Source organism: Salvelinus alpinus, chromosome 2, assembly GCF_045679555.1.
Source record: "Salvelinus alpinus chromosome 2, SLU_Salpinus.1, whole genome shotgun sequence".
In the NCBI taxonomy this organism is placed as follows: Eukaryota; Metazoa; Chordata; class Actinopteri; order Salmoniformes; family Salmonidae; genus Salvelinus; species Salvelinus alpinus.
The window spans coordinates 59271747-59284647 of NC_092087.1; the positions used below are offsets into that span (position 1 = coordinate 59271747).

The 12901-nt window shown below is 40.9% G+C and overlaps 1 protein-coding gene across 1 annotated transcript; it reads left to right on the forward strand.

Annotated features, from left to right (window-relative positions):
• Positions 1–1139: 1139 nt before the first annotated feature.
• Positions 1140–9244, forward strand: LOC139565743 (ciliary microtubule inner protein 1-like). The gene is made up of 4 exons (XM_071386266.1): positions 1140–1265; positions 1798–1879; positions 2090–2188; positions 5436–9244. Exons 1-4 carry the CDS (start codon positions 1201–1203, stop codon positions 5589–5591), a joined length of 402 nt encoding a protein of 133 aa, XP_071242367.1. The 5' UTR covers positions 1140–1200; the 3' UTR covers positions 5592–9244.
• Positions 9245–12901: the final 3657 nt, after the last annotated feature.

Here is a 12901-nt window from a genome sequence, read left to right on the forward strand (position 1 = left end):
CATCTAATCAAATGGCTACCCAGACTATTTGCATTGCCCCCCTTTTTACGCTGCTGCTACTATCTGTTATTATCTTTGCATAGTCACTTTAATAACTCTACCTACATGTACATATTACCTCAATTACCTCGACTAACTGGTGACTCTGTACCGGTACCCCCTGTATATAGCCTCGCTATTGTTATTTTACTGCTGCTCTTTAATTATTTGTTACTCTTATTTTTGGGGGGGTATTTTTCTTAAAAACTGCATTGTTGGTTAAGGGCTTGTAAGTAAGCATTTCCCTGTAAGGTCTACACCTGTTGTATTCGGCGCATGTGACTAATAACATTTGATTTTATTTAATTCTAAAGCACTGAGAAATATAGAAATATCAACAATGACAAATTGCATGACCCTCCCCTGGACTGCTTTAAAAAAAATACTAAACCTTCCCCTTGAATGAAATTGAAAAACCATGAGCCTCCCCATTTTCCTCCAGGTACCCATTCTGTAAATTCTGATGACTGACTGAGGTTTGGTATTGATGCAGTTCAAAAGAAGGAAGAGAACATCCTCTACTGGCAGTCTGAAATACTGCATCTGCTAAGAGTAGTACTATTACATTGAGTCAGCTTGTACTACTGCTCTGTGATTACTGTAAGGTAGGAGACGTTATGGAGGTAGTTATCCAGCTTTGGGACCTCTGAGGTCTGACCTTTAGGTCAGGACAAATGCCTTTTTATTTAAATATTCAACAGGTATTGCTAAGAGTGCTAAATCACTATCATCGACGCCATTTAACAGTGGCATTTAAGCTTTAAGGAAGTCACAATTCAATTTACCTTATTTGCTATAAAAACTGTAATTTTAAATGCATTGCAGGAAGACATGTATAAATTGATGTGAGCAATTGCTGCTCAAAAGGGCGTGCTGATTATTAACTTAAAAATGTCAGTTAAAAAGATGTACGTATATAATCCAAGTCCATTACAACACTCATTATTGTTTACTCAAATTGTTTCTAATTTTACACAATGTGTGACATTCAAATGATTTGGAATTGTTTCCAAGGATACACAAAAGGATAGTTTCTCTGACTCCACTATGTTGCTATGGTGATGGTAAACATATCTGTTCGTATAACATACAAGACTATATAAGACTGAAAGGTGAGAAGTCACATACACTACAGAGAGACAGACACGCTTGCCAGCATAGATGGCAGCCTGCAAACCACTTGGATCTGGTAAAGAATACAGCTTTGTGGATAAAGATGAAATCTGGTAAACTCTTTAAAGTCTATGAGTTTACAACAAAACAAATGCAATTAAATGTTATATTGTGTATTCCTTGAATTTTGCTGACAAATTCAACTTTTTTTTATATAGCACAAGGTTTGTCACTTTTGTTCAAGATGAGGATGTGTTATTGTTATTGTAGTAGTGGCAGTAGTGGTACTGCAGTAATGGTGGATTGGTTAGCAGTAGTTAATGGTGGTGGTGGTGGTAGTAGTAGGCAAGTTCAGTAGTAGTAGTAGTAGTAGTAGTAGTAGTAGTAGTAGAAGTAGTAGTAGAACAAGTAGTTGTAGGCTGGTAGTAGTAGTAGTACTAGCATTAGTAGCAGTAGTAGTATAGAATATATTGATTTTACTCAGGTTCAGTAGAGGATTAGCCTACTCTCTCTACATTATCGTTGAAACTATCTTTGTTTTTGAAATATTTGGTTCTCTGATCTGTGTTAATTTATTTAGGAGCCATGTTTTGCAGGTCCAATGTTTGTTCAAAAGCCTTATACATGTCTTTGATTTATTTTCAGGAAAGTTCATGTCAAAATAGAGCTTCAGTCAGCCAAGGCCTGGCCCAATAAATGGGGATTCTTGACCAAGTCCTACAAGGAGGTAAGCCAGTGAAACCTGATGCAGTATGAACACAGAACAAGTTCTACTTCTTCAGAATACAACCATACAACCCTATAGCCTCTATTGATTAGCCAGGTAGGGACAGACTGAACTGGGCTGCATTTGAATCAAAATCAAAGTTAATGGGTTGATCGATCACTTATCTATGAGTTTCTTCAGATGTTCAGATATTTCATGCAATGTTTACAGATGCAGGAGGAGAGCAACAAGCTGAAGGACGTTGTCAAATTGGAGCTTCCCCAACATCTTAAAACACGACCCCCTACCCCACCTGAGAAATACATCCAAGTGAGTCCTTACAAACTCCTTTGGGTCAAGGTCAAGTAAGGCCCTGGTCAAAGGGAGTGCACTAAATAGTAGTGCACAACCAGGGATGGGTAGGATACTTTCTAAATGTAATCCGTTACAGTTACTAGTTACCTGTCCAAAATTGTAATCAGTAACGTAACTTTTCGATTACCCAAACTCAAATATTGTTACTTTTAGATTACTTTCCCCTTAAGAGGCATTAGAAGAAGACAAAAATGTATGTTACCAATTGAACAACATCTATTGCAGGATAAATCAATGTTAAAGTTTACATAGCTGGCCATATATATATGTAAAATTTTACTTTATGCTTTGGGTTATGTAGGCTTCTTCTAACCCATCGCTTTCTACTACATATAACAATACAATTAAATTATATATTTACAATAAAAACCAAAGTCTATCAGAATTCCAGTCATTCCAATAAATGTTATACCCCTTGATCTTCAAGAATAGGACTTGGAAATATGGAAGTATAGATTAGCCAAATTGTTTCACCTAAGCATGACCCCAAAACTAAGGATTTATTAGCCAGCCCTACTCTGTTGTTAATGATTTTGTTGTCATGGAGGACTGATTGGACTCATTGATTCAAGTTGAAAAATAAATGCAGTGCTCATGGAATGGCATGCTTTGAGCACTACTGAAGAAAAAAAAGCACCACTTGTATTACATAGGTTTGGATCTGCACTGTGCAGCTGTTGCTCGAGTGCATTTTTTACTGGCTGTCCACTGGTTTCAAAAACAATGATTGATAGGCAGCTTAAACTTCTTGAATTCAACCATTATTGGGTTCAAATACAATACGTAAGGCGCCAATAGCTAAATGAGAGAGCAGCAGTGTGATTCACATCAATGCGCTATGTAGATATCAATAATAAGTGATATCCGTATTGCCGTAGACCAGGTATACCCCCAGGGGTACGCTCAGTCCCGTCGGGGGTACGACAAATTAAAATGTCACATTAAAAAATATATATAGATATTTTTTTCACATTTCAAAAAGGCCATTTCTATTTTCCAACGGGGATATACATTTGGATGAGTTTTTTTTCTCGCCTGCGTCATCTCGTTTCACAGCAAAAAAATACAATTAAACAATCTAGTGTTCAGCGAAATAACAATACAATGTCAAATACAGGTAGCCTAGTCAAATAATTAACATCCAATCACATTAACCATTATTCTCTCGCGGGAATTCCACTAACGGTCCGTATGTAGCCAAATGTAGCTGCTGCTCATATTGGTATCTGTACTGATGGCGCAAAAGCCATGACACGGAGACATAGTGGAGTGGTAAACGCATGTGCAAGCAGTTGCTCCCGACGCCACTTGGATACACTGCAGCATCCACCGAGAGGCTATAGCTGCCAAGGGAATGCCTGACAGCTTGAAAGACGTTTTGGACACTACTGAAAATGGTTAACTTTGTTAAAGCAAGGCCCCTGAACTCTCGTGTATTTATTGCACTAGGCAATGATATGGGCAGCGACCATGTAACGCTTTTACAGCATATAGAAGTGCGCTGGTTATCAAGAGGCAAAGTATTGACAAATGTTTTTAAATTTAAGACAAGCTTAAAGTTTTCTTTACTGACCAGAATTTTCACTTGTCTCACCGCTTGCATGATGATGAGTTTTTCACACGACTGGCCTATGTGGGTGATGTTTTTTCTCGCCTGAAAGATCTGAATCTAGGATTGCAACTACATTCAATGTGCGGGACAAAATTGAGGCTATGATTAAGAAATTGGCGCTCTTCTCTGTCTGCATTAACAAGGACAACACACAGGTCTTTCCATCATTGTATGATTTCTTGTGTGCAAATGAACTCAAGCTTACGGACAATGTCAAATGTGATATAGCGAAGCACCTGAGTGTGTAGGGTGCGCAATTACGCAGGTACTTTCCCGAAACGGATGACACAAACAACTGGATTCATTATCCCTTTCATGCCCTGCCTCCAGTGCACTTACCGATATCTAAACAAGATAGCCTCATCGAAATTGCAACAAGCGGTTCTGTGAAAATTGAATTTAATCAGAAGCCACTGCCAGATTTCTGGATTGGGCTGCGCTCAGAGTAACCTTCCTTAGCAAATCGTGCTGCTAAGACACTGATGCCCTTTGCAACCATGTACCTATGTGAGAGTGAATTCTCGACCCTCATTGGCATGAAAACTAAATACAGGCACAGACTGTGTGGAAAATTATTTAAGACTGAGACTCTCCAATACAACCCAACATTGCAGCGTTATGTGCATCCTTTCAAGCACACCCTTCTCATTAACCTGTGGTTAGTTTTATATGTAAGATGGTTAAATAAAGAGCAAAATGATTGATTATTATTATATTATTATTTGTGCCCTGGTCCTATAAGAGCTCTTTGTCACTTCCCACGAGCCGGGTTGTGACAAACTCACACTTATTCTTATGTTTATAAAATGTATCTTATAGTGTGTGTGTGTGTGGCAGGCTGACAATGATGGAAAAAAACAACATTTGAGAGTGCGCTGACCCTGGTGCTAGAGGGGGTACGCAGCTGGAGATTGAATGTTTGAAGGAGTCCTGGACTACTGCCGTAGACTAAACCACTGCTGTTATCCTTACCTCCAAGCGTTTATTCACGTTGGATAATCGTTGGATGCCAACAGCAGTCACACCATTGGAAGACATAGCTTGGACTGCAGCCTACAAAAACCTATTCCTGCTCTTTTCTTTTCCCGCGATCCATGAAACACATTTGGTGTGTCATCATAGTGGTCTCTGACTTGTGGTCAGACTCGCTCAGGTGGAACAAACTTAAACGTGTGCCTTTTTTCAATGATGATTTGAATGTCATTGAGAAAACAGAGAAGTGTCAAAGAATTTTTTCCGCAAACATCCTTTCTGAATTTCAAAGTAATCATCTACTTTTTCAAAAGTATCTGTAATCTGTTTACAATATTTTTGCTGATTTTTTTTGCTGGTTTTTGTAATCCCTTACATTACATGTAATCCGTTGCACCACTACATAACAAAAATGTATATAGTGCACTACTTTTGACCATGACCTATAGGGATCCAATTGTCTTACGTCAGTTAGCGTGATGACGTCGCGTAGCAGTGACCCCACCTGTTGGAAGACAATGATAGGGCTCTGGTCGAAAGTCGTACATTATGTTGGGAATAGGGTGCCATTTGCAGACAGTAATGCTGGGCTATGTGTGACACTGAGGTCGGTTGCAGGTGGGACCCTCTCCCCCAGTTCCCCAGACCACCCAGGCTCAGATTGGCTGGCGCTCGGCCGTGCCCGAGTTGCAGTTGGAGCGCTACGGAAATGTCCAGTGTGGGAAGAAGAGCTTCCTGAAGGAGCTGGGCTGGGCCTTCGACGCCTGCAGCTGAAAAAAACCCTCTTCTGCCATGACACCTACCTCCTAGGCCTTGGCGATGCCGTGCACAGACTCAATATTGATGACTACTCAATATATGACTTTCCCTTATCCCCTGCTCTTGTTTGTCTTTGTCCTCCTCGCTTCCTCCTTTTTGTACTCACATACTCTTAAATCCTATGAAATTAGCACTATCAGCATTTTTTTAATATATTACTAAATATTGATAAATTCTCACTAATCAATACAAAATACTATTAATCTGCTCTTATTTACTTCTGTCTGTCTCACATTTAATTTCAACACAAATATTGCATACTATATCCAACAAAATTACCACAATGGGTGCTTGGTTATTTTGATCCAATGACAATCATTTGATTATTTATAGGATCTAATGTTCTCTCCTTTCATTATCATGTAGTCAATGGTGTTGTATTCCCACAAATGTAATGTATTAGTTAAGGTCCAACATTTTCATTTTGAGGAGGGAATTTTAAACAATGTTTGTTCATATTTGATATACTTGGTATGATTTTTTCAATGGCAGTATGGTTGACCATGTATCAATATCTTATCTTGCAATTTAGCCTATATTCTGTTCGGTTTCATAAGATTGTTATAACAAATTAAGATTTTTATAACAAATTAAAGTAGCTCTCGAGTGGCCGGGAGACCCATGAGGCGGCGCACAATTGGCCCAGCGTCGTCCGGGTTAGGGGAGGGTTCAGGATTTCCTTGTCCCATGTGGCGGGCTGGGTGCCTGCAAGCTGACCCCGATTGCCAGCTGGACGGTGTTTCCTCCAACACATTGGTGCGACTTTCTTCCAGGTTAAGTGAGCAGTGTGTCAAGAAGCAGTGTGGCTTGGCAGGGTCGTGTTTCGGAGGACGCATGGCTCTCGACCTTCGCCTCTCCCAAGTCCTTAGGGGAGTTGCAGCGATGGGACAAGACTGTAACTACCAATTGGATGTATTCACAATCTATTTGTTTATATTAAAAAGTATTTGCATAGAGAAGCTGGGTAGCACTATTTTACCATATAGAAATTACCAAATATTTACTAAGATGTGGATTCATTAAATCAAGCATCACTAGAAACCATTTACCAGCTATGTTTAATTATTAGCCAGGTACCAGAAAGTATTTCCTACTACACTGAACAAAAATATAAACGCAACACGTAAAATGTTGGTCCCATGTTTCATGAGCTGAAATAAAAGTTCCCAGAAATTTTTCAGATGCACAATAAGCATATTTATCTCAAATGTTGTGCACAAATTTGTTTACATCCATGTTAGAGAGCATTTGTCCTTTGCTAAAATAATCCATCCACCTGATAGGTGTGGTATATCAAGGAGCTGATTAAACAGCGTGATCATTACACAGGTGCTGGGGACAATAAAAGGCCACTCTAAAATGTGCAGTTTTGTCACACAACACAATGCCACAGATGTCTCAAGTTTTGAGTGAGCATGCAATTGGCAAGCTGACTGCAGGAATGTCCACCATAGCTGTTGCCAGAGAATTAAATGTTCATTTCTCTATCATAAGCCATCTCAAACGTTGTTTTAGAGAATTTGGCAGTATGTCCAACTGGCCTCACAACTGCAGACCACGTATTTGGCATCGTGTGGACGAGCGGTTTGCTGATGTCAACGTTGTGAACAGAGTGCCCCATGATGGCGGTGGGGTTGGGATGCTCTGGATCAACATGTACGACAGTGTGTTCCAGTTCCCGCCAATATCCAGCAACTTCGCACATCTATTGCAGAGGAGTGGGACAACATTCCACAGGCCACAATCAACAGCCTGCTCAACTCTATGCGAAGGATACGTGTCGCGTATTTTGGTCACAGATTTCCCAATAATGTGAAATCCATACTTGTTGAGCACATTCATTTTGGCACATGTCTTGCCCATCAGTGCAACACATATGGCACTGTCATACTGAGCTTAATGCAAGGCTACAGCTGCACTGACATAATTTTTTTGCTGTTGCAATTTACTAATTCTACCTAAGGGCGCAACGCATTACACACATTCCAGATCTACTATTATGAAGCTGCCTGGAATACAAGCCAAACTGCTGTCTAACAGTAGAGGGGGATATGCTGATTTCATAATAATGAAAATTATGTTGGATAAAAATGTTTTACACTTCTGAAATGCTACTAGGAAACTGTTACTATTCTGTGGATGTTCTATGAATTGAGGACAACTGAAAACATGTTTGTGTTCTGGTTGTCATTTAACCATTCGGTACATTCAAATACCCATACATGCCCAATACATTGCTTTATTCAAGGTGGTATGATGGATATTGGTACAGAGCCACATGCTATGATGGATTGGCAGTTTGGCACACAGACAATGCCCTGCTCTTAACCTTAGCCGGGTGACTCTTCCTCTCAGACGTTCCCCCCAGTCTGCTAGACTAAAGTGGCAGACAGACACACTAGTGGGCCTGTCCCTGCACTGACATTTCTACACAGCCATACACCAGCTCTCCCGCGACCTCGACGTAAAAAGCCACAGACCTCAGTCACTCACGCAACAACAAAGACAGGCTCTAAGGGTCGAAGCCACAGGACCATATGATTGTTTTCAAAGGCATAACTTACATTTTTAATTGAAAAAGGAATTGAATATTTTACATTTTTCAAAAGGTTTTGTAATTCCAAGCAGATTATTTTGCCTATGTACCCACACCTTCACATAAGTGTTTGTGTTGTTCCACAATATTAAATCCACCCTTCAGACTGAAACACATGATAAAATATGATGCACAAAATCCTTCACTTTGTAGCATCAAAGAAATACATAAAGATATGCTATGTGTAATACATGACTGTGCCCTCTCATGAATTGAATAGCAAATTAAACGAGATGGTAACTTTAACATAAAGTAAAATTGTGGGGCTTGCTTCATCTGTTTAAAATTGTTTACTTAAACAAAGCAACTAAATAGAGTCAAAGTTAAATGTAGTAAAACAATTGGTCTGATTACTTTGATGTACTACTATATCAACTTTATTACTTTGGATTGTACGTCAGTTAGATCACACATTTCATCAGAAATAAACACTCGCACTACTACACTTTTATACACTCCTACTAGAATACCATAGTATATGCAGTATGTGTAAAAATAGAGCACAGAAGACAATGAGGCATAGTTTAAGTTTTAAATAAATACCAAACTATTTTTTACAATGGATTTGGACAATGTGAATGCCTCTGGGCTGGAGCTGGATAAGTGGCCGGAAAGGGGGAGCCTCTGCCCCCTGTTGGGTTCTAAGAATATGAAATATACTTATTCATGTCACTGAGGAAGAAAGGGTAATGTATAACGTTTACATTATGTCAGGATATGTTATTGTTAGAGGGATCCTCTGGGAGGAGAAGAGACACAATCTGGTACCAGTCACCATGACAGCCGTGAGTTGGGGTGGAGTGAGCACTTTGAGGCACAGGTCAGGTCAGATGAAGTGAGGAAGACAGATATCACTAAGGTTCTGTCGAGCAACAGAGATGCATTGGCTGTTCAGTTGTGTAGGAGAAGATTCAGCATAGGAGAAAAGGTTAAATATCAGTGTTTGTGTGAATATGTCTTTGTCTGTTCAGCTGTTCGATCCTTTGGGATGAATAAACTTGGTTTAAGCTTTCATAGTGTCCGTTGGGTTCTTACTATAATATATTTAGAACCTAACACCTCTAAGCATCTCTGCCCCCAGGGAGGATACACAGGTTAGCTGAGCATAGCATACATAGGGCCCTAAAAAATCACGTTACATTTTTTTGCCTGATTCCGTTTTGTATTTTCCCAAATTCTGTTTTCTCTGTTTCCAGGTAAAATTTTCCCCCAATTTTTCAGGTTTTTGCTATCAAAATCACCCTTTTTTAATAGAATAAAAAAGATGTAAGTCCACAAGAATGCTTAAAACACAGGAAAATGCCGCCAGAGGGGAAGGCTGCCGTTTTACGGGCTCCTAACTAATTGTGCTATTACGCATTGTTTGTAACTTATTTTTAACATAATGTTGATGCTACTGTCTCTTATGACAGAAAATAACTTCTGGATATCAGAACACCATCTCAATTGGGTTGAGGTCGGGTGATTGTGGAGGCCAGGTGATCTAATACACCACTCCATCACTCTCCTTCTTCATCAAATAACTCTTACACAGCCTGGAGGTGTGTTGGGTCATTGTCCTGTTTACAAACAAATTATAGTCCCACTACGCGCAAACCAAATGGGATGGCGTATCGCTGCAGAATGCTGTGGTAGCCATGCTGGTTAAGTGTGCCTTGAATTCTAAATAACTCACTGACAGTATCACCAGAAAAGCACCCCCTCGCCATCACACCTCCTCCTCCATGCTTCACGGTGGGAACCACACATGCAGAGATCATCCGTTCACCTACTCTGCGTCTCTCAAATTTGGACTCATTTCCACCAGTCTAATGTCCATTGCTCGTGTTTCTCGGCCCAAGCAAGTCTTTTTTTCTTATTGGTGTCCTTCAGAGGTGGTTTCTTTGCAGCATTTCGACCACAAAGGCCTGATTCACGCAGTCTCCTATGAACAGTTGATATTGAGATGTGTCTGTTACTTGAACTATCAATCTGAGGTGCAGTTAACGCTAATGAACTTATCCTCTGCAGCAGAGGTAACTCTGGGTCTTCCTTTCCTGTGGCGGTCCTCATGAGAGCCAGTTTCATCATAGCACTTGATGGTTTTTGCGACTGCACTTGAAGAAACGTTCAAAGTTCTTGAAATGTTCCGGTTTGACTGACCTTCATGTCTTAAAGTAATGACGGACTGTCATTTCTCTCTGCTTATTTTAGCTGTTCTTGCCATAATATGGACATGGTCTTTTACCAAATAGGGCTATCTTCTGTATACCACCCCTACCTTGTCACAACACAACTGATTGGCGGACTGCCCTGCCGTGTTCCCTGGCATCCATTGAAGACCAAGACTTTTCCGCTCTCCCTCCCGAGTACTTCGACCTCCGGGAGGCCTTCAGTAAGAGGCAATCCACCACTCTCGCTCCCTCCTCATCATTTATACGACTGCGCCATAGAATGCCTACCCGGCTCCACCCCTCCCAGGAACCGTCTGTACTCCCTCTCAACCCCTGAAGCAGCAGTCATGGACAATTACATCTGGGAGTCGCTGGAGGCAGGTTTCATTCGCTCCTCTACATCCCCAGCTGGAGTAGGCTTCTTCTTCATGGGAAAGAAGGATGGAGATCTGTGTCCCTGCATTGATTGCAGAGGGCTGAACAGGATTACGATTAAGAATCGTTAACCCCTACGCCTGATGTCCGCCGCCTTGGAGATGGCCCATAAGGCCCAATTCTTCACCAAACTGGACCCTCAAACATATTAAGAAGGAAAGAAATTCCACAAATTAACTTTGAACAAGGCACACCTGTTAATTGAAATGCATTCCAGGTGACTACATCATTAAGCTGGTTGAGAGAATGCCAAGAGTTTGCAAAGCTGTCATCAAGGCAAAGGGTGGCTATAAAGAAAAACCCTTGAATGGGTAGGTGTGTCCAAGCTTTTGACTGATACTGTATGTGTGAAATTTGTTTTGATTTAGAATGGACCATTATCATGCACCTGTCTCAAAACAGGGGGAGGGGGAAAAATACATGTAATCTGTTCACTCAAATAGCGAATGGAGGACATTTGTCCTGTGGTTCATTTTCATGCCAGCCAGATTAGCTATACTCATGTAAGCAATGTGCTTAATATAAAGAAAGTTGAGAAATAAATATAGTACCCCTAGCCTATAAAAAGCTGATGAGCTCCTCCTCTTTTTAATTGAGGCCATCATTCTGTTTCTCATACAATTGCATAGACTAGAAATGTTGCGCAACATGAGCTCATGGGCTCTCATGAAGTGTTTGATTGGATTTATTGATGTCAGAGTGATTAGAGGTACAATAGAGTGCTGAGTACCAGGCAGTTGGCAAGTTTGGTTGGCTACTAATGACCATCAACAGCATCAGAGCTTGTAGAAGCCTAATTACCGTGACTAAACGGTTGCGTGGAATTTGACTGCCTTCAATACGATCACCGCAACAGCCCTACCTGCAACCACAACACTTCAATAACACTTGCTATGAGATCTTCTCTAAGCATTACAGGGATATAGCTCGGAATATATACAGCAACACATCCCCCATAAGCATTCCTGTATCTTCTATAGATGTTATATCCTTGTATTGCTACTCTTGTTTATCTCGGTCTCCCTCTGTATGGCGATGCTCCTCTGTGAAATCTTAAAACCCAAAGAAGATATTATTTTGTCATTTTTGTAACTTATGAAAAGTATGATAAACTTTTGCAGCTTCCCCTCGACCAATCATCATCTAGCACCACCTCCATCAACACCATACTGTGGGTCTTCAAATGTTGTCAGATATACACAGGGAAAGACGGCACCAAACATGGGAACAAGGCAGCTCTGAGCAGTGGCACCAGGAGAGAGAAGGGAGAATCACAGCATCTAAATTTAGCGAAGTCACAAAAATAACAAAAGTGACAGAGGCATTTGTGCAGTCCAAAACAAGTATCTTCCGAGCCGATAAGCTATCTAAAAAGGCTATCAATGTACCTCAAGAAATTCCCAGATAGGCACCTGCTCAGCTGCAGTCTACTCTTGTGGCCCAGCCTACCTTTTCTAGGAGCTTCGCCTGATGCAGTTACCTGTGGCAATGTCATGAGTGGAGTGCTGGAGGTGAAGTGTCCCTTTAGTGCGAGGGACATGACCGTGGAGGATCATGTGTCCTCAATCAAGGATTTCCACGTGATCAAAGAGGGTGAGGGGATAAATATCTGGCTCGCGGTCAGTGTTCCCATTAATCCCAAAGATTTTCGAATGGGTTGAGGTCGGGGCTCTGTGCTGGCCAGTCAAGATCTTCCAAACCAATCTCGACAAACCATATCTGTAAGGACCTGGCTTTGTGGATGGGTGCATTGTCATGCTGAAACAGTAAAGGGCCTTACCCAAATTGTTGCCACAAAATTAGAACATAGAATCGTCTAGAATGTCTTTGAATGCTGTAGCGTTAAGATTTCATGGCTGTGTACTCGATTTTATACACTTGTCAGCAATGGTTGTAGCTGAAATAGCCAAATCTACTAATTTGAAGGGGTGTCCACATATAGTGTATCCAGACTGTATCACATCCAGCCGTGATTGGGAGTCCCATAGGGTGGCGCACAATTGGCCCAGCGTCATCTGGGTTTGGTCGGGATAGGCCATCATCGTAAAAAATAAATTTGTTCTTAACTGACTTGCCTAGTT

Coding starts and splice junctions, on each gene's coding strand:
- LOC139565743 (XM_071386266.1), top strand. CDS start 1,201: ATGGCAGCCTGCAAACCACTTGGATCTGGTAAAGAATACAGCTTTGTG. Junction 1,266..1,797: donor GTGGATAAAGATGAAATCTG/GTAAACTCTTTA, acceptor ATTTATTTTCAG/GAAAGTTCATGTCAAAATAG. Junction 2,189..5,435: donor CACCTGAGAAATACATCCAA/GTGAGTCCTTAC, acceptor GGTCGGTTGCAG/GTGGGACCCTCTCCCCCAGT.